At 44.8% G+C, this 21,385-nt stretch overlaps 1 protein-coding gene and 1 long non-coding RNA gene across 2 annotated transcripts; both read left to right on the top strand.

Moving 5' to 3' along the window:
• Nucleotides 1-3,416: 3,416 nt before the first annotated feature.
• LOC310785120 (stereocilin-like) lies at nt 3,417-9,492 on the top strand (the record flags this gene model as incomplete). Its single annotated transcript, XM_083646101.1, has 5 exons — nt 3,417-3,621; nt 5,664-5,819; nt 6,022-6,164; nt 9,373-9,455; nt 9,488-9,492. Exons 1-5 carry the CDS (start codon nt 3,523-3,525, stop codon nt 9,490-9,492), a joined length of 486 nt encoding a protein of 161 aa, XP_083502227.1. The 5' UTR covers nt 3,417-3,522.
• A 514-nt stretch (nt 9,493-10,006) lies between these two features.
• Nucleotides 10,007-16,762, top strand: LOC310785488. The gene is made up of 2 exons (XR_014553176.1): nt 10,007-10,099; nt 15,258-16,762. It is a non-coding gene; the product is annotated as an uncharacterized lncRNA (long non-coding RNA).
• The last annotated feature ends 4,623 nt before the right edge of the window (nt 16,763-21,385 follow it).

Genomic DNA, 21,385 nt, shown 5'->3' with positions numbered 1-21,385 from the left:
CATCCACCCGCATCGCCGTCAGCTTCTCACCCAGTAGAGCCGGTCTGATGGTGTTGAAAGCACTGGAGAAGTCGAAGAACATGACTCTCACAGTGCTGGCCGGGTTGTCAAGGTGGGCGTAGGCGCGGTTGGTCAGGTAGATGACAGCGTCCCCCACTCCCAGTCGGGGCTGGTAGGCGAAATGGAGGGGGTCTAGGGATGGTTTGACCATAGGCCTGAGCTGCTCCAGGACGAGTTTCTCCAGGGTCTTGGCTTTTTAGGTATAGGGACGATACAGGACATTTTCCACATCACGGGGACCCTTTGGAGACTCGGGCTCTTGTTGAAGATCAGCTGTAGCACATCACAAAGCTGGGGGGCACAGGCTTTGAGCAGCATGGGGCTGACGCCATCCGGGCCAGCTGCTTTCCTAGTGTGTAGCCTCATAAGCTGATTCCTCACCTGGTCCGCTGTGATGGTCAGCGTGGGTGGGGGGGGGCATCATCAGCTCTGAAGCCCTTTGGGGGGGGGAGGGGCGGTGTAGCCTCGTCTCTGGGTGACGGGGTATAGACAAGTTTCCTGGGCACTTCCGGTTTGCTTCCGGACTCGGCCGCGATCGTGTCTGTCGGTTCCGGTGTTTGTGAATACGGAGAAGCGTAACGTACTACTGTAGTAGCCATAGCGACCGCCGAAAAAATGCAAACTTGGGATCATTCTGCGAGTCTCCTATCTAATGAAAGAGTGTCTATCCCACACCCGTTGACACTGGACACATGGGAAGATAATATGTGTAAATGGCCGAACGTAACTACAGGCAGGATTATAGCATATTTTGAGGAATCAATGGCGGTGGATGGCAACGCGATGAACAATCTCAAAAGCTCCGAAGCGTACCAATATCTCCACAGCAACAAAGTAGGTCGGGTATGTTGTAACGCTATGTATTTCATCAAATTACCCCCGTTGTGAATGAATATTACGGCTATTATTCCAGTGTTGTCATTAACTCATTCACCGCCAGTTTAGGACTGCCAATATTTAGCACAGGCCAAAGATTTTCATAATTGTTGGTCATCTTTCAAGACCCACAGTAAATTATCTATTAGCACCAGAGTGATTTGCAATACCTCAAAATGAAGATGTACGTCTCTGGGTTCACCAGGGAAAAAAAGTGAGCTTTTAGCATGTTCTGTACTCTACTTATAGCCATTTATATACACCCTGTTTTCCCCCAAAATGTCTCTCTGAGAAAAGAAATTGCAGAAAATGGCATTTATGTATTTATGCACACAATCTCATGCAGAACTCGCTCTCAATTCTTTTATTTTGAACTGTATTGACATCAGACATGTAAATATTATTCGTTAGGACACAAATGACAAAAAAAAAAAATATATATATATATACACATGAAGTGCTTTTTTTTTACATTCAACAATACAGTTTACTCGGTGTGAGTGAGTGTGCAGACAGACAGACAGACACACCAACAGACAGACAGACAGACAGACAGACAGACACACACACACACACACACACACACACGATCCCCCTTTTAGATTTCTAACCCCACATATGATAAGCAATAACCACGCCCTGTGGCGCTGGGATTGGCCAGGAGCAACACTGGAGGGCACGCAGCCCAGCGATTACGTGAACCAACTGAATAGCTCTTGAGAAAGGACAGCGGGCTGCTCTGACTCCCGCTTCTGCCTTGTGCCTTGCTGTTGTGTGTTTATTTTGCACCCTTCCTCGTCCATGTCTCCCTGTCATATCCCCTGCTATCTGATCGTTCCCGTTTTCCCCTCGGCTATTCAACACGTCCTCACCGCCCTCGCAAACTGATCGATCATTTCCTCATTCCTCCGATGATCAAACACATCTCTTGATTATTTTCTCCCGGCTGGCACAGAGGAAGGCGACTCCAGCTCGTGCAGCGCGCCGAGGCGCGTTTCAATGGCGTTTCTCCTGTCTGCACAAGGAAGCGTTACCAGTTTTCTGCTTTTCCTCCTGCTCAATTTCAAAACAACAGCTGCGGTATGTGTTTGTTCACGTGTTGTCTTAGATGATAGGGACCTGATACCATGTGACAGGCTGGGGAAGTGTTTAAACTACGCCCTGCAGTAATAAAAACAAAAACACGTCAAACACGTCATTGGCGGGGAGGGCTATTTCTGATAACACGTCAAAGACGTCATTGGCGGTGAATGAGTTAAGAGGCCGATTTCGCAGCAAGAATATTTAATTGGTCGGCACGTCGTTCTCGGTAAGGACGCTTTCGTTATTGAAACAGACAACATGCATGCACACTCCTACTGTAGCCTATCTATCTACATTTGCAGACATTCATGAACCCATATCTTCTGGACATTGCCTTGATGAAAAAACAACGCAGCTAAAAGTAATAAGTGCGACAGTGTCAGTGCAGAGTGCAGACAGCGCACAACTTGAATCTCCAGCAATAGGCTACGCACCTTAATCTCTCCCACTCCACACCTGGCACCTGCGTCAGCTCTCCTGCACTCGTTCTCGGCTCGCATGTGGCTTTATTGGTGGTAAGCATTTTGATTCATCTCCTCATCATACGAGCGTCGGGCAACAAGCGCGAGCCATTGATTGATTGATTGATTCGCCCGAGTAGGTAAAAAGGCTTTTTACCTCCGCTAAATTGACAGCCTACGTCGGGTCTCTTTTGCTTTTGACGGCGGCAGGCACGCTTCTGTTTCTTTCCTGCCGTCTTGCTGGCCTCGGCTGAAGTAGGCTACTTGTTGCATGATCTCGATTAAAAAAAAAGGACTGGCCTAGCAAGGGATGTCTGTTTTGACATTTCGGTTTCCTCCTGTGTGTTTCCTCACAGCGGGTCCAGCGCTGGCCGGCGGGACTGATGCTGCTTGTTGTGCAGCTTTTAAACGGCGCTCTACAGTAAAGAAAGCGTCTGCTATATTTTTCTTTTTCACCAACACTCAACATACAGGGGGCGGAAAACATATGATGTAATAAGTCTCTATTTAAGTCGTAGCTTATTGGCAACATCAGGCTGCTGTGGACGCTATGTGGACTTAACCGGAAGCCGGGGACATATAAGGCTGCTATGGCGCCACCCTAGGCCAGCGCTGGGAAACTTGTCTATAGCCTGGGGGATGAGGGGGAGGGGAAGGTGATAAGCCTGGAGGGCCATCAGCCAGAGCCGGAGGGGGGGGGGGGGGGGGGGGGGGGAAGCCGTGTGGTGGTCCAAACAAATTGCTCCCAAATTATCATTACAGAATAATGAGAAATATTTTCACTCAACACTACAGTATGTAATCAACACAACAATGAAAGACACAGCCTGTGCTACATGCTGGATGTAATCAACACAACAACGTAAGACAAAGATAACAGTCAATGAAAGACACAGCCTGTGCTACATGCTGGATGTCTGCAGAGTCCCCTGGTCTGATCCATGTCCCTGTTTGTCCTTGGCCAGCTCCTGCCTTGATTCCTAGCTGTGCACTTCTGCAGACAACATCTCCCTCTGCCTGGACCACGCACAGTCTGAGCAGCATGTCTTCATCGGACTTCTCCAACTGTCTGGAGTTGATGGGCCACGACCCGTTCCTTACACCCTACGAACGCCAACAGCTGCTCAAGAAAGTCAAAGAGGTGAGACTCTCTTCCAGCGATCCATCGTGCAGGAACTACCACAGTGAGAACATCACATCACGTCACATCACACATGCATTTCATTCCAGGCTTCTTCCCTATGGGACATTTCCATACTTCCTGTTTACATTTGAAACCCCTCCTAAATCCAGTTGTTAATGCGTCTGCCCTGTCTTTTTTTAATTGCAAAACATGTAGTACAAATGTACAAAGGTGATTTAATAGATTTCTTATTGTTGGAAGAATATATTGTTTTAGTATATTGTTTGCTACGCTTTTCAAAAACAATAAATAAAGACTTTAAAGGAGGACTTACCCCCTAGATATGTATTAGAACAGTGATTTGAAAATACCTATGGAAAAAACCAAGAAATGACATATGCTCTTGTCTATACTGGACTCTTTGGCTGTGTTGAAGTCCAGATTTTTTTTCGGAAATCGACGCCATTACAGTTTGCCTACTGCCTCAAAAATAATTTATTTGAGAGGGGCCATATCTGTATAAATATCAGCAACTAGCCAACGCTGGTGGCCTGTTTGGAAAGAGCTTTGCTCAAAATGGTTGAAAGTTATATCAATTTGGTAATTCAGTGGCGAACTAGAAATTTAATTATTTTTCTCCATGTAACTCTATGGAAACTACTCAAACTACGTTACGGGAGCAAAGTGACATGGGCTCGTTAACAGCAGCACACCCACAATAGGACAAACCTCTCGCTCTGGGGTAACACAATGCGAGATTTCTCCACGTAATTCCCTCGTCTAACTAGAGATAAACCGCGCAATGAAATCCGTTTTTAATTTGCGTTTTGGGGGTTTTCGTGATTCTTGATGAAATTTACAGCACCTATGATTTTTCCTCATAGGGCGCAGAGCAGGACAGAGCTCTTCTCCTCCTCGGAGCACACACACACAGACAGAGCCAGTTGCTCTGCTCTGCTGACTGAAAGCCCCCGCCTCTCACTGCTGCTGTGTGCAGTGTGCGCGCGCCCCGCGGGTGCATGAGCGAGCAGAGCAGACTCTCCCGTTTGACTGGCCGAGAGAAAGTGCTTCCAATGAAATGTCAGACTGTGCACAGAGAGCACTGGAGAAAGTGCTCCAGACAGCAAAACACACACACAGCGAGTCAACCCCCCCCCCCCCCGTTGCTTGTACACAGTGACGATATTACAGCAGCCGATGTGTTTAGACCAGCTTTGTCACGTTGTCACGTCGTAGTATAGCGTTATATTTTACATGTGCGCTAAACTGCGACGCTATTTGTTTGCGGAAATATCAGACTGCTCTCTGCTCTCAGAGCACAGAGAGCCCAGCTGCTGCTGCGCGCGGCCGCGCGCCCCCGGAGCTTGAGGCTCGTCCATGAGGTTACAGTACGACTCTCTCCTGCCCGCTCCCACCTGCCTGGGCTTGAGACAGTGCTTCCAACTCGGACTGATAATATAAACATCATCATTCGAGCTTATTCAGGTAAGATATTAATAAAGTAGTGACACATTCAGCGGGAAACTAACTATAATTAAGACATGTGCCAACTTTGACAACGTTTGGTTCAGTATTTTAAGAGCAAACTTCAATAAGAATAGGCTTGGAGTTCTGAGGAGCTGAAAGGGTACAGGGGGGGTAGGGGAGCAATTATCTTGAAATCCCATAGTCTTTGGTTCACCATGACGTCATGACGTGTCAAATATCCCATTCATTTGAGAAAAAAAAAAAAAGCAGTCTTTGACCCTAAGAGGGCGCTTATGCCAGATATGCTGCTGAAAAATGATACAAATGGTAAAATGGCAACAGTTTGGTGTCAAATGTGGAAATTCTGACCAGAATTCTTCACACATCACCCCCAAAGTCATATATATTGGTTAAAAGCTGAAAAAAAGTGTTTTGGAGGTAAGTCCTCCTTTAAGTTGGTGAATATGGTTTTATGGATGTGAAATGTCGCTAAAATGTCTGCCATGTTTTAACTGGGGTCTCTCTGGGATTGTGTGTGTGTGTGTGTGTGTGTGCATGCATGCGTGTGTGTATGCGTGAACACGCGCATGAAGGTGCATGGCCACATCCGCTCCATGTCTCCGTCCCTGGTCGCTCAGCTGGGTGGACTAGCGGTGGAGATGTCAGAAGCAGAGCTGGGCACCCTCCGTCTGTCCGAGCTGAGGAGTATCTACGCCATGGGATCAGTCAACACCTGGACAGACAGACAGGTATCAGCTTCGGTCATAGCCGGAGACATATTACATCCACTGTGTTGTGTGTTCACTCGCTTTCTGAAACAAATTGTACAAGTAGCACTGGCATGCTATACAATACAGGGTGAAGGTACAAGTACGTTGCTAATACATCCACCTACAATCCTGTTTGAGGCTATTTTACGCTCACTCATTCTCTCCATGGCTTTCATCCTAGCTGGCTGTGCTGTTCAGCCGCTTGTTAAACGCCACCAAGCAGAAACCTTCACAGCTGGACTCCAGCACTTTTGTGGCGATGGGATACATCGTGTGTGGAGCTAAAACAACAGAGATGCGTTTTTTCAATGCTGTGGAGTTCAGGTGAGACGTGTGTGTGTGTGTTTATTAGGGGTGTCAAAAATAATCGATTATAAGATGCATCGTCGATGCGGACGTGCACGATTCTGCATCGATTCACAAATGTCAAGAATCGATTATTTATTTATTTTTTATTTTTTTTAACACGTTGAGTACCAAGGACGAGATATCTCGGCTTACATGATCCAACCGTTGAGTGCCAAGGACGAGATATCTCGGCTTACATAAACATTTTTTTTTTTTGACGGTGGGACATCGATCAACCCCTTTTACGTCTCCTATCCCAGAATTGGAGGAAGAGAATGTGTATAATCTATTTTACCGACCAGCTAGGTGGCGACGGTGCCCTCCCGACAGAGAGAAAGTCAACCAAAAGCAGCCGCCTCCCGCGGCTGCTTCCTCCATTCTCAAGGAAATGGCTTGCCGATTTTACAGTCATCAGTCACCAGACTCGCCGCTCTCGGGCCGCGCCAGCAGCAGCACACGGGGGATTGCAAATTTGCATAATATATTATGGGTGAAACACACTTTGAAACGCCCGCAGAAAGGCCAGAATCGCACGCATTCCGAAAACCCAGAAACGAACGAGCCTCATTCTCATACTGTAGGCGGGGACGCTTTCGCGCTGCTGCGGTGGGGGGTTCCAGAAATGGACTGGGTGGGCAGCATAAAGCCTAGAGTCGCACGGGGCTTCATCGGGGCTCTCAAACCCAAGAGACGAGTGAGCCCTATCCACACTCGCTGCCAGGGAGGGAGGCTGCTCAAACTCGCTGCCAGGGAGGGAGGCTGCTCAAACTCGCTGCCAGGGAGGGAGGCTGCTCAAACTCGCAGCAGCAGCAGCAGAGCACTCGCTTGTGACAAACGCAGGCTGAAAGCCACTAGACACGCCCACGGAGGGAGGAGTTGAAGGAGAGGGCGTTCGGAACTATATTGTTTGGATGTCTGATCTCTCACTGATGCCAAAAATAAATGGTTAAAGTGACTGTTCTGCCTGTTTGATTGAATTTCACAAAACTGCGATTATCTCAGCTTTCACTCTCAGACAGCTGAAACCATGCTGTACTCAACGGCTAATATCTACATAACTACTAACTCTACAAACTAACTCTTTTAGACAGAGAAAGACATTCATTAGTACACATTCTATTAGTACTTTTGTGAACTTCGTGTTCACAAACTCCAAGCAGAAAATAATCCTCGGCTCTTGTAAAATGAGCCAGAATCCTCAAAAAACGGCCTGGCAGAAGCTACCTACAGCACAAAAAAAAACGGCTGGCAGTCAATGTGTTAATAATCAAATAAAATATAATGGAAGTACATGCAGTTGTTTATTTTAATTATGGATCATAATACAATGCAATTCCAAATGCACTTTTATTTTAAAAGTAGTCACGCAGTGAGAAAAAAGAAAGTGAGAAAAAATAAATCATTGGGGAATATTGGGGGAAAAAAGTGATGCATTGATTTAAGATGTATCGAGATGCATCGATAATCGAATCGAATCGAATCGTAGCCCTCTGAATCGTAATCGAATCGTGAGGCTAGTGAAGATTCACAGCCCTAGTGTTTATACGTGTATATTAGGGCTTTCACAGTCAACAAAAAAACACTAGTCGACACTATGCATCATAATCAACTAATCGTTCATCTGTGGTGAAGAATAAATACATAAATTGAACATAGATTTGTTTGAACACTCATTTTCCACATGACGCCATGTTAAATCAACAGAATTGAAGGTACTTATTCACCTTATTCTTTGCCCACACATGGACGCTTCCGCATTACGTCATTTCGTAATAGTATTTCCGTTTTAGACTTGCCAAAAACCTCGCAGGCAAGATGGCCGCCCACACTCTCCTCCTAAACTGGCAGAATTACTCCCCCATAAACTAACATATCTTGGCCAATAAGTATGTAACATACAAAATAAAACAACCCGTAATATCTTAATTTTATGTAGAATGCAGAGGACATGTAACTGTTTAGTTAAACTTGCATTCCAGGAATATTGTGCTCTAAAGATGACGTTAGTGGAGTCGAGACTGTTTTGTCCTGAAACCCACATAGGTTGCGCCAGGCGTAACCTATGTGGGATTCAAAATAACGCTGGTGATCCGTATGGAAACAGTGTTACTCGAAATGGTTAAAAGTTATATCAATTTGGTCATTCAGTGGCATTTTACTGCCATATAACATAACTAACTAGCGGCTAATATTAGCCACAGTAGGCAACTAGCGCTGAACCGGAAGAACAAATACGTTTGCGTTGAACGCGGAAGAGAGAAAAAGTGGGTGTGGTGAATAAGGTGAATAGACAGAAAGACTCGTCTATGTTGTTACTGAAGTCAAACAGTCGCTATCTCCAACTCAGACAAGCTGCTGGGGTGTAATGGCTCATTTGTAAACAGCCTCTCAGAGCCAATCAGGACTCTGCTATTTCACATATCTCCACATTGGTCCCGCCTACATTAAGTTAACCCTTTACTGGCTGTTTTTGAGACCCTTTTGATGAGAATTGATCATTTCTATTGTGTGAAAAAAATATATCTTCAGCGGTATTAATCGACTAGTCAACTATTATTTGGAAGTAGTCGATGACTACTAAAATTCAGTAGTCGTGAATACCCTAGTGTATGTGTATATATATCTATTATTATTATACTATTATATTGTATATTATTATACTATAATATTATTATCTATTTACTAGTATAATATTATTATACTAGTATTATATATAAATACTGCTGGTTTAAAAATGGGCTGTACATTCACAAAAAGATCTATATATAGTGTGTATATATGTATATACTGTATGTGTGTGTGTATATATATATATATACACACACACACTATATGTACTGTATGTGTGTGTGTGTGTGTAGATATATGAGGACCGCTTTTATGACTGTTGAAGCATTTTCTGAAAATCTCATAAAAAAACGCATTTACACTGTATGCTTCATTTACACTGTAGCTTCATTTACACTGTAGCCTACGCTTCTGTACTGAAAATCATAAAAGTCATAAACTTTTGTTAACCACAGACCTTATTTCAAGCATTCAACCAAAATCCTCACACATAAATCCCATTGACTTTTACACATAAGAGGCGGAAGTGTTAACATCCAGGTCCGGACTCATTCCTGTGGTACTTCTGTCCCCTTTACTTACTGTGTGACCTGCTGTCTCCCCCTGGTGGCTGCAGTAAGGCTGTGCTGTGGCTGGGTCAGCTGAGGCTGTCCTGCTCACCAGACCAGTTGCTGGCTCTCGTCGACCTTCTGCAACACAGTCTTGCATTTGGACCCACAGGTAACTGGAAGACTGATGTCTTCATTGAGATTGGAGTTCTGGCAGGTAAGACACATCCACTCTCCTCATGTTGAGCACCCTGATATGAACAATCCTCTCTGTGATCATCTGCTAAATGTGATTTTTCACTCAGTTATGTTGGTGGCTGTTTAGCTCTGGGAGCATTGATGCTACTTCACTTTCTCGTTGTGCAGCTGGTCTTCCAGATATGTCCATGTCAGCTTTGGTGAGGGACCAAATTGAAGGAATCACACCTCTGGCTATCTCAATGATACCACCTGAGCAGTTTAGTGTAAGTCTTAAATGACTATTATTACTAGTTTACTGTACACTGACCTGACTTCCACAAAACAAGTCTATGGAGTTCTATTCAGCTTTTGTTCTGGGACCCGAAATGTCTTGTTATCTATGTTGGTGTGTTCATCTTGACAATTCGTGCCTCCCCTCATTTGGCTCATGTCACCTTCTGCAGGTGGTGTTTAACCCGAACCAGATCAGCATGTTCTCCTATGAGCAGGCTGTGGCAGTAACAGCTGAACAGGAAGCAGCCCTGTCAGGTAACCAGTGGAAAGCCCTGGGTATTGTGCTGTCACCCTGGGAGGACAGGCCTGCCGACTTCAGAGGTAAACCACTGCAACTTGGATCATTAAAAAAATAAATTAAAAAGCCCGTTGATAAATTAGAAACATGTACTTAAAGGCCCATTCCGTTGGTTCTGGCGAGAAATAAATGTGCACAAAGTGTTTATTATTGGCACTGAGTGAATGCGCCTTGACGTCACTTAAAAATGGCGACCAGGGGCGTTTCTCTCCGACCAGCCGTTCAGAAGATACATGGAAAACCGCAGTTTCGAAGTGGATAGCATCTCCCGCCACAGCTAGAGGATGTGACGTCTCGCGCGTTCACGTCGAGCTTGTCTCTTGTCTAGACGCTAACAGGAAATGGCTGAAGTAGCTTTTAACGTTACGCTCGTCGCTAGCTGCTAGCTAAAGGAAACAACAAACACCGACTCCAGAAAAAGTCCAGACTAAATAAATAAATATTTATCTAATGAAGCCCGTCTGGCCAGACAGCAGCAATGGGACCGACATCGGGGGGGAAACTAGAGTCAGGACTGTGTTTTCGGTTCATGAAGGGAACTTGCTGCTTGTAGCTACTGTAATGTGGTTTTGACCAGATAACGTTAGCTGCTTGCTAATGGATTTTCAAGATTTTTACTGTCACTCCGTAGTACAAGTATCTGACCACCTGGTCAGAAACTCTGCTAACATTACCGTCTTGTGTGAAGTAATGCAACCCTAACGTTAGTACCGTTATGCTTATGGTCATGGAACATTATTGTTTGACTGCATTTAGCTGCGGTGGTGAGTCGTTAGCTTCATGCGGGGGTCACCCCTATGTTCCCACAGCCCAATGTTCCCACAGCCCTATGTTCCCACATTTCTAAGATTTCAGCCCTATGTTCCCACAGCCCTATGTTCCCACATTTCTTAGATTTTTTTTTCTTCCAAAATAAGGCCCTGTGTTCCCACATTTCCCAACAATAGTCTTGTTGCACAACCACACCAGTCTCAAAGTTTTGTGTGCCTTTGATCATGCAAGAATACACATGATCATGAAAAAATACACAATATGACTAGCACTAGTTAGCAATTCATCCATATCAGATTTGGCCCCAGCCCCCTAAACTACAAGAAGTGGTTTGCACTAGTTCTCATAATGTTCCCACGTTTACTAAGATTTACTTACTCTTTGTCTGTGTGCATTTTAATTTTTAATTTTATTTTATTGTATTAATGAAGAATCAAAAAGGCATTCACAATCCAACTTACACAATGCATCACTACGAATGACTGAGTAAGGTCAAAGAGACAAAAAACCACAAAAAATAACAAAACACAATGTGATCTAAACGTTTCGATGCAGAATGTTCCAATTTGCACCAAATTTGGTGAAGGCGTGTTGCGTGGAACACTTTTTTGTTGATCACGATCCGTCCATAGTTGTTTCTATTGCGACAGTTTGAAAAACCAAATGCACAATTTCGTAAATACTACAGCACGGATTTTCACGATATTTGGTGGAGAGGTGTAGTTCCGACGACCCCCTTATATTTTGATCGTAATTCGCGGCCATGCCCCATTGGTGCTGAGTGGTCCACAGTGTTTGCTCAGATGGCTGCTATTCATGGAAGCTTGATCCCTGGAAACCGTGGAGGAAAGGTTTTAGTTGTTCAGAATTTCTGTTTCCACCGTCATGAAACGAGAGGAGAAAAGATCCATTGGCGTTGCTGGCGCCAGAAATATAAATCTTGAAATAGTCTTCAAAGGACAGCACTTGCAGATTGCCTGTTCCTGGCACAAAAATGTTGAGTGAACTGCATAAATAGTGCAATAAAGGTTGAGTTAACTGCATAAATAGTGCAATATTTTTATTTATTTAAATAAATAAAAAATTAATCTTATTTTGATTGTTTGCTAGTAGCCCTGGCTTGTGGACATGTGCTGTTCTCTGGCATAATTTTGACACGTCCTTTGCTAAACTTAGCTCCTTAAGGCCAAAATACACCGAACATGTATGTCGCGCAAAAAAACGCGCCGCGCCTTTTAGATTCAATTATATTTAATGTAAAGTCTCACACCGGCCGTGGCTTGTCAGCATGCAACGCGCAGCACACGCGCTGCTCTATTTTACGCCACTGTTCTATTTTCAACGCGTTGCTGCTCTATAAAATAGTCAAGAAAGGGCTGTGGGAACATAGGCACGCTCCCCTTGATGCTAACTAATAGATTTAGCTATATTTATAGAAATTACCACCAGCCCCACTAATAACGTTACTGTCTTGTGTTGATAATGAATGAATCTAACAGTCGGAAATATGCCTAACGTTAGCCTACTGTCTGTTATGCTTACGGTACATTGTTTGACGGTACCGTACACACAGGGGGAGCAGGCTATTTCCTGGCTTGTGCAAACATGAGTATCCACTTCCCGCAGCCAGCAGGCTCTGACTGCAGTGGGACTGCACATACTAGTAGCATTAGCTTGATGCTAATCGCGGCTAACTAATATTCATTTACATTTATAGAAATTACCACCAGCCCCACTAATAACGTTACCGTCTTGTGTGGATAATGAATTTAACAGTCCTAAATATGCCTAACGTTACTGTTATGCTTATGAAACATTGTTTGATTGTTCAGTTTGGTCAACTCCAGGCATTACCATACATACAGGGGGAGCAGGCTATTTCCTGGCTTTTGCTAACATGAGTATCGACTTGCCCGCAGTCAACGCAAGCCAAAACACGACCAAACATGCCACAATAACGTCCCCTAATTCATCCAGAATCCTTCCTGGGCATCTCGAGGCTGATCTGACCGATAAATTGTCCAGGTTGCCGTTTTCAAGTGACTTTTATGAGTTAACGTTACAAAGCAACGAACAGCTCTGCTGTTGCCAGGCAACTGCTTGTGCGCGTGCGAGTATGGTGCCCGCGCGTCAGCTCGTTCACACGCTGCCTGCAGTTACACTAACGGCCACCGGCGTCAGTAATAGTGAGTTTTGACGGATTGGGCCTTTAAGTTCACAAAAATCACATCATTTGTATGATCTTGGGACAATCCACCAAAATGGGTAAACATGAACAAACCTCTCTCAAAGCTCAAAACATTCACTTAAATCGCATGATTTGACAGTGGCTTTTCTTTATTTGTAAGACGTTTATTTAAACTCTGTTAGGGAAATGTTCTTTGATTTTTCGAGCGCCTTCATTACATTACATTACATTACATTACGTCATTTGGCAGACGCTTTTATCCAAAGCGACTTACAATAACACATTTTTTGTCAGCAATAGAGCAATCAACTATGGAGCACAGTCTATGACAACTACAACTTCTGAAGGAACAGTGGTACAAGTTTAGGTTAGTGGTACAAGGTTGGTTCGTTTTTTTTTTTTTTTTTTTTTAAGAAAGAGAGAGAACGAAGTTAGATCAAGAAGGGCCCAGATGGAGCCTGAACAACACTATCCAGCCACACATTCTAGCAAATAAACTGATTCAATATAAATTGCATAATTCAACCATCGCCTGGTGCATGAGATATCTTGTGCCTCGACCTCAGTTTGTTAGGCTGGACGACACTGTATCAGATATCATCTGGACAAAAACTGGAGCCCCTCAAGGAACAGTTTTAGCTCCTTTTTTCTTTATTCTTTATACTGCGGACTGCAGACATAGTGAGGCCATGTGTCATATGCAGAAATTCTCTGATGACACTGCTCTTATTGGTCTCATCAACAAAGGTGACGATCGGGCCTATAAAAAGGAGATTGATTTATTTGTTTCCTGGTGCGATGACAATTTTTTACTGCTCAATGTTGAAAAGACCAAAGAGCTAGTTATTGATTTTGGGAGGAAGAAGGCAGAAGTCTCCCCTGTCATTATTAAAGGGCTGGAGGTAGAAATAGTCCAGTCTTATAAGTATCTCGGTGTCCACCTGGACAGTAAGCTGGACTGGAAGAAGAACACAGATTCTGTGTTCAAGAAGGCCCAGTCTGGACTTTTCCACTTGAGGAAGCTTAGATCATTTGACATCAGCAGGTCACTTCTTCATGTGTTCTACCAAGGTATCCTAGCTAGTGTCTGCTGTGCTCTGCTGGGGGGGCAGCCTCACTGTCATGGACAAAAATAGGATAAACAAAATGATTAAAAAGGCAGGCTCAGTGATTGGCCTTCCCCCTGATTCTTTGGAGATGATTATAGCCAAGAGAACAAGGAGAAAATTGAATTCTATTCTTTCTTATGAAGGCCATCCTTTGTTTAATGTATTTAATGCCCTGCGCAGTTCGTTTAGTAATAGGCTTTTGATGCCTCGGTGCTCTACTGAGCGATTTAGAAGATCTTTTGTTCCTGCTTCTGTAAAATTATTTAATGAACACTGCTAGCCTTGCTTTGTGAGGCTCTCTCTCTCTCCACTGTATTATTGTTATTGTGCTGTATGTTACTGTTTCTTGTTTGTATCTGTTCTCGCTCTGGTGGCAAACCATGTTTCCCCTCGGGGATTAAGAATAAACACCATACCATACCAAAAGAGGCCTGAAACACAACATGTAGCTAACAGCTCTGAACACATGTAGCTAACAGCTCTGAAACACAACATGTAGCTAACAAACATGTAGCTAACAGCTCTGAAACACAACATGTAGCTAACAGCTCTGAAACACAACGTGTAGCCAGGTCTGAAACACAACGTGTAGCCAGGTCTGAAACACAACATGTACCTAACAGCTCTGAAACACAACATGTAGCTAACAGCTCTGAAACACAACATGTAGCTAACAGCTCTGAAACACAACGTGTAGCCAGGTCTGAAACACAACATGTAGCTAACAGCTCTGAAACACAACATGTAGCTAACAGCTCTGAAACACAACATGTAGCCAGGTCTGAAACACAACATGTACCTAACAGCTCTGAAACACAACATGTAGCTAACAGCTCTGAAACACAACATGTACCCAGAATTGCTGGAATCAGGTGTTGCCACACTTACAAAGCAGCTCCTCCCATTCAGTCTTAATGGAGCAACAGAAACTAAGTGTGACGGCATCATCTAAACTGGAACTCTGTTTACTTTGCCTTTTGTTTGTGACACGCCCAAATACAGTGTGACCAATGGGCATTCTATTTTCCAGTTCTATTGGTTTGACCCCTGTGTGTGTGTGTGTGTGTGTGTGTGTGTGTGTGTGTGTGTGTGTGTGTGTGTGTGTGTGTGTAGGGAGAGACTCATCGGGGCTGGCACTGAGCCCCAGTCCTCTGTGTCTCATGCTGATGCTGCTGCCCTGCCCCACCATGCCCTGATCTGCCCCCATCCACCCTGGCTCATGACCTCACTCACCCCTGGCAGACGACCTCACTCACCCCTGGCAGATGACCTCGCTCACCCCTGGCAGACGACCTCGCTCACCCCTGGCAGATGACCTCGCTCACCCCTGGCAGATGACCTCGCTCACCCCTGGCAGACGACCTCACTCACCCCTGGCAGACGACCTCGCTCACCCCTGGCAGACGACCTCACTCACCCCTGGCAGACGACCTCGCTCACCCCTGGCAGACGACCTCGCTCACCCCTGGCAGATGACCTCGCTCACCCCTGGCTCATGACCTCGCTCAGATGACCTCGCTTACCCCTGGCTCATGACCTAACTCACCCCTGGCAGATGACCTCACTCACCCCTGGCTCATGACCTCACTCACCCCTGGCAGATGACCTCACTCACCCCTGGCAGATGACCTCACTCACCCCTGGCAGATGACCTCGCTCACCCCCACTCACCCCTGGCAGATGACCTCGCTCACCCCCACTCACCCCTGGCAGACGACCTCGCTCACCCCTGGCTCATGACCTCACTCACCCCTGGCAGACGACCTCGCTCACCCCTGGCAGACGACCTCACTCACCCCTGGCTCACGACCTTGTTTAACCCTGGCAGATGAGCTCACTCCTGCTCCAGCAGGAGAAATCTCTTCCACCGTGAAGATGATCTCATCTGTCTGTGCAATACGGTATCTCTCTGAAATGAGCAGCACTTCACCATTTCTGTTTGCTTATGAGTTTTGTCATTTATTTGTGTAACTATCTCTTTGACATATCAGCAAACCGCACTGAAGAAACCAAAGGAATATTATGTAATTTAAGAGATTAAAAAATATAGATTTGCACAGTATATCATATAAACACCCACTGTAGAATGAGTATCCTTACACATGAACCTGAATGAAACCCAGCTGTACCGATGTAGCCTTCTCAGGGATGCAATGCCATACCCAGAACAGCAACTAAAATACTTTAAAGATTTAAAAAGAGTTATTATGAGCAACTCCTTATGCAATACTATGTTGTGCGAACCTGAAAAATCTATTTTTTTAGAAATGACAAAACGTCTGCTATAACATAGCTATAACATTTGGTACATTTATATCTATCCTAAATTATCTTGTTTAAGTAGCCTTCATAAAGCTTAATAACAACTGATTCACTTGGACTTGTCTATTCATAGTATTCCTATGATGTCACATGCATTTCCGACCAATATGGCACTTTACACTACACACAGCTCATTGGCTGTGTGGTTAATCACCTGTTAATTGATTACAAGCAGACCAAGATGTCTGTGTGGTGATGTCACAGAATACTATCAATAAACCACTGGTCTACTTGTTGCTGTGAGTTTTGTATTGTTGTGCTAACATTCTGGTATGATAAACATGGACCTGGAACCATTCTGCCTATGTTTGAATCTGGTTTTCTATTTTGACACCCGCCCCCCCTTCCTATCAATTGGGTTAGGGTATGGTCAGGGTTAAGAAAACCCTCATCTTAACCACATCTATTTTACTTGTTGCATGTGCTGTGTGTTTGAGCTAGGCTGTAGTCCAGTGGTGAAAGACCATGCCTTCCAAGCCAAAGGTTTGTGGTTTGAATCCCTTTGTCCTAACATTCTGGTATGATAAACATGCACCTGGAACCATTCTGCCTATGTTTGAATCTGGTTTTCTATTTTGACACTTATGAGCACTCAGTGCAGACTCAGAGTAGTTAACTGTTTCTTTAATGATTAATACATGTCAGTTTGTGAATATATTAGTTAATCATTAGATAGTTGCTGATTAGTCGGTCAATTCCAGAATAGAGTGGTTAATGATGAGTATATAATAATAATTGAAAACAAAATATAAAAAAAAAGATATATACTAGGGGTGTCACGATACACTCAGTTCACGATACGATACGTATCACGATACTGGGTTCACGATAACGATACGATACGATTTTAACAATATTTTTTTAAACTTGAATAATGACAATATATGACTGGAAAAGTAGTATTTTATTTGAAATGCACAAATACAAAACATGCTGTTGTGGGAAATTGTTATTACAATAACAACTAGAAAAAACATGAGATTGGAGATAAGGCTTATCTTGAAATAGAATGAGTTACACCGTCACTTAGATTTACTTTGAACTAAAAGGTTTCTCAGCAGTATAAATTCTCATTATGCATCTTCAGTTTTTCTTCAAACTCAAACAACAAGACTTTTCTTAATCTATTTTTTATGCATCTTCAGTTTTTCCTGTCAAGTAAACAGTTTTGCCAGAAACTCAATTGAATGGTTTCTCTCCTGTATAACTTCTCATGTGTCTCTTCAGAGACTTGTTCAACTGAACTACTTTCCACACATTGAACTTCAACAAACAAAGACGTTTCTTAGTCTATTTAAAAAAAAAAAAAAAAAAAAAAAAATTGCGATATGAGATTTCATCTCAACGATACATATCGTGACGTTTTACTATCGCGAAATTTCGTGGGACGATATATTGTGACACCCCTAATATATACTGTAGGTTGTTTGACCAAGAATCGAACCCCAGTCATCAGATTGGTAGGTAAGCACCTTATCCATTAAGCCATGAGCCCAAGCACCACAATCAGCCAGGGATGCAAACTCATGTAAGGTGAAATAAGAGACACCGGGGGTGTTGCACCAAATTGTTTGCAGTAATAATTTGGTGCAACCCCCCCTATCAATTGGGTTAGGGTATGGTCGTGGTTAAGAAAACCCTCATCTTAACCACATCTATTTTACTTGCTGCATGTTCTGTGTGTTTGAGCTGGGCTGTAGTCCAGTGGTGAAAGACCATGCCTTCCAACCCAAAGGTTTGTGGTTTGAATCCCGGTACGGACACTTAAACCTTTTCAAGTCTTTCATTGGGAAAGCCATAACAAAACTGCCTAGAGATCCATTGTAAGTTACCTAGGCTGATGGTCTAGGGGTTAAGGCGGTGATCCTTAACAACCCCGGTGCAGGTTCGATTCCTGCAGGGGATTTGAAGTCGTCCCCCCCTCCCCCCCCCCCCCCCATCCCCCCCCCCCCATCCCCTGCCTCCCTCCCCCATCCCATCCCCCCCCCCTCCCTCCCCCGCCATATCCCGGCCACCCTCCCCCATCCCCCCACCCCTCCCCCGCCATATCCCGGCCACCCTCCCCCATCCCCCTCCCCCTCATCCCACCCCCTCCCTCCCCCCCTGCCATATCCCGGCCCCCCTCCCCCCACCTCCCCTCCCTCCCCCCCTGCCATATCCCCTCCCCCCCCCTCCTCCTCCCCCACCCCTCCCCCCTCACCCTGCCCTCCTCCCCATCCCATCCCCCCCTCCCTCCTCTGCCATCTCCCGGCCTCCTTCCTTCACTGTGTTCTCACTCAACCACTCTCACCATCTCTGCAGGGACTGTGCCTGCTCCCCTCTCTCCTCTGCAGGCTCAGTCCCTGCGGAGATGGTAGAGTGGTTGAGTGCGAACAGGGTGAGAGGAAGGAAGCTGGGAGATACATAGATAGATGGCAGAGGAGGGGATTTTGTTGGAGACGGGAGGAGGAGAGGAGGAGAGGAGGAGATGGGGGGGGGGGAAAAATGGTGGTGGACAGGTTGGAGGGGGGAGACAGAAGGGAGGAGGTTGGGGGGAGGTGCCTCTCTTGCTATTCTCTACGTATTCTCTACGCAGGTGCAACCTCCTGCATTGTCTTTGTCCTCTCCTGTCTATCCTATCCCTACCTCCTGCCCTCATGCCTCTCTCCTGCCTCCTCTCTCTAGCTCCCTACCTCCTGTCTGTCCTCTCCTGCCTCCTCTCTCTAGCTCCCTACCTCCTGTCTGTCCTCTCCTGCCTCCTCTCTCTAGCTCGTAGTCTGTCCTCTCTCCTGCCTCCTCTCTCTAGCCTCCTCTGCGCCTGCAGAGGAGAGGTCCTCCGCCTTAACCCCTACTACAGCCTGGGTAACTTACAATGGATCTCTAGGCAGTTTTGTTATGGCTTTCCCCACAAAGGTTTTATTGTACTTTATAAATTCAACAGATCACTATTCAAAACTTGACAAGACAAAACTGAACTAAACCAGTAGGCTAAGCCCCTGCAAATGGGTCAAGTTACAGTATGTAGGCAGCAGTCCTGGTGCCTTCCCCTGTCAGAAGCAGGGACATGAATCCCCCATTGAAGGATGCAGCCCCTCCTATGCAGAGACAAACATAATTAGTTTTCAATTAACCACACAATACAACAAGAGTCCCCTTCAACACAACTATTATTACATTGACTTTCCCATACATCAAACCTAATCATTTATAATGACTCCAAGTAGTTTAACCCCTCAAAAATTGGTTTTACAGATTTTCACAATTGTTTAAACACATTAGACACAATGTGCACAACCTGAAACTGAACATGCAAAGGCATAATTCTACTGATAAAGCATTCATATAGTGTTTTCCATTCTGCACACCAGTGTTCAATGGGTGCTTAGAAATGTCTACTCATATGATGTATGTGTTTGTCATTTGAAAAGAAAATACCATTTAGTGAACAGTTAACACCGTTTTGAGGGCAAAGTGTGCTTTTGCAAGAGAAGTGTAGGATTTTGCATTTTGTGTGTGAGTTTTGAGATGGGTAGCATCTTTGCAATTGTTTAAGCAATTGTGAAAAACTGTAATCAATTAACCCCCCCCCCCCCCCCTACTCAACCACACTTGGCATGTTCCACTGCTCCCCGTCTACAAGTGAGGTTGGACCATGGGTTGGACCCATCTGCCTCCGTTTCGCCTCCTCAGTCCAGACCAGGACACTGAGAACTGAGAAGAGGTGAGAAAACACACGTTTTGCACAATGTTTCCCAATAAAGTCATTAGCTAATAAAATGTCTCTGTGTTGTTATTTAAATAGTTGATGATAATGAGTTGATAGTTGATAATGTATGAATGCTACTCTTGAAGATGACAATTTTGACATTTTATCATTGTGTACGTGTAACACAGAGGTTCTCAAATGTTTTTCAGCCAAGGAGCCCTTACAAGATACCTCATTCTGATTTGTGATTTTGGGCTAAGCTTAATTGTTTCCACGGTAACGTGCTTGACTTTTAAATTGATAGGTTTGTTAGATTAGAATGTAATCCATGAACCATTTTAGATTTAAAGCATACAATATTTTCGTGGAGGCCAGGGGGCCACGGACCGCTGGGGGTCCCCGGACCTCCATTTGAGAACCAATGGTTTAACAGAGCGATCACTCCCAGGTAGGTAGAAGAGATCTTCCATGTGCTGGTGGGAGCTATTTGCATGGCGGTCAGGACTATCACTGGAACATGTCAAATCTGGGGGAGTAAAAGGATCAAAGGATTTGATTGACATACAGCCACTGGACAGCAGGCTTTGAAGTTTGCTATTTCAGCTATGAATTGCAGTACATCTATAAATAGCAGAGCATGTGATGGCATTCTACCAGCGGCTCAAAGTGGTGGAAGCGGAGTCGTCTTACCAGGATGAAAACAGCCAGGATGACGATGACCGCGGTGGTGATGGTGGCCAGAGGGAGGCGCACACACGGGCGCTTCACCACCTTGATTACTGCAGACACAGCTGGCAGCTCGACAGCTTCTCTGGAAACAGCCGCTGTGATCGTGTGTATTTTTATGCCCAATATTCCCTACTGAAATGTCATAATTTGTAACTGTGACTCTCAAAATACGATCAAGCTCGTGTCTAGTCCATCCAACCCTGCCACAACAACACAGAACGTCTTTGCACAGAAACATCAAACAAGAAGTCCCAAACTGAATGGGAGCAGCTCACCTGCTATCAGGCCGGGGCGGTCTCTTTCGTGGACAGCTCAGTCGGTGGTCTGGAGGCCAGATACAAACAGCCTCAGCTCATAAGACGCTTCTTAAAACAAAAGTCACACCCACCCGTGAGAACGGAGGGAAAACTACTAGGGAACAGGGGCTCCAGAGAATCAATCATATATCACCCTGCAACACTAACCAATAAATAAGAGAAAGTAAAACTCAACACATAGTTTATTG

Source organism: Poromitra crassiceps (genome assembly GCF_964638095.1).
Source record: "Poromitra crassiceps genome assembly, chromosome: 11".
Lineage (NCBI taxonomy): Eukaryota > Metazoa > Chordata > Actinopteri > Beryciformes > Melamphaidae > Poromitra > Poromitra crassiceps.
This window is presented reverse-complemented; position numbering and strand designations above follow the sequence as displayed.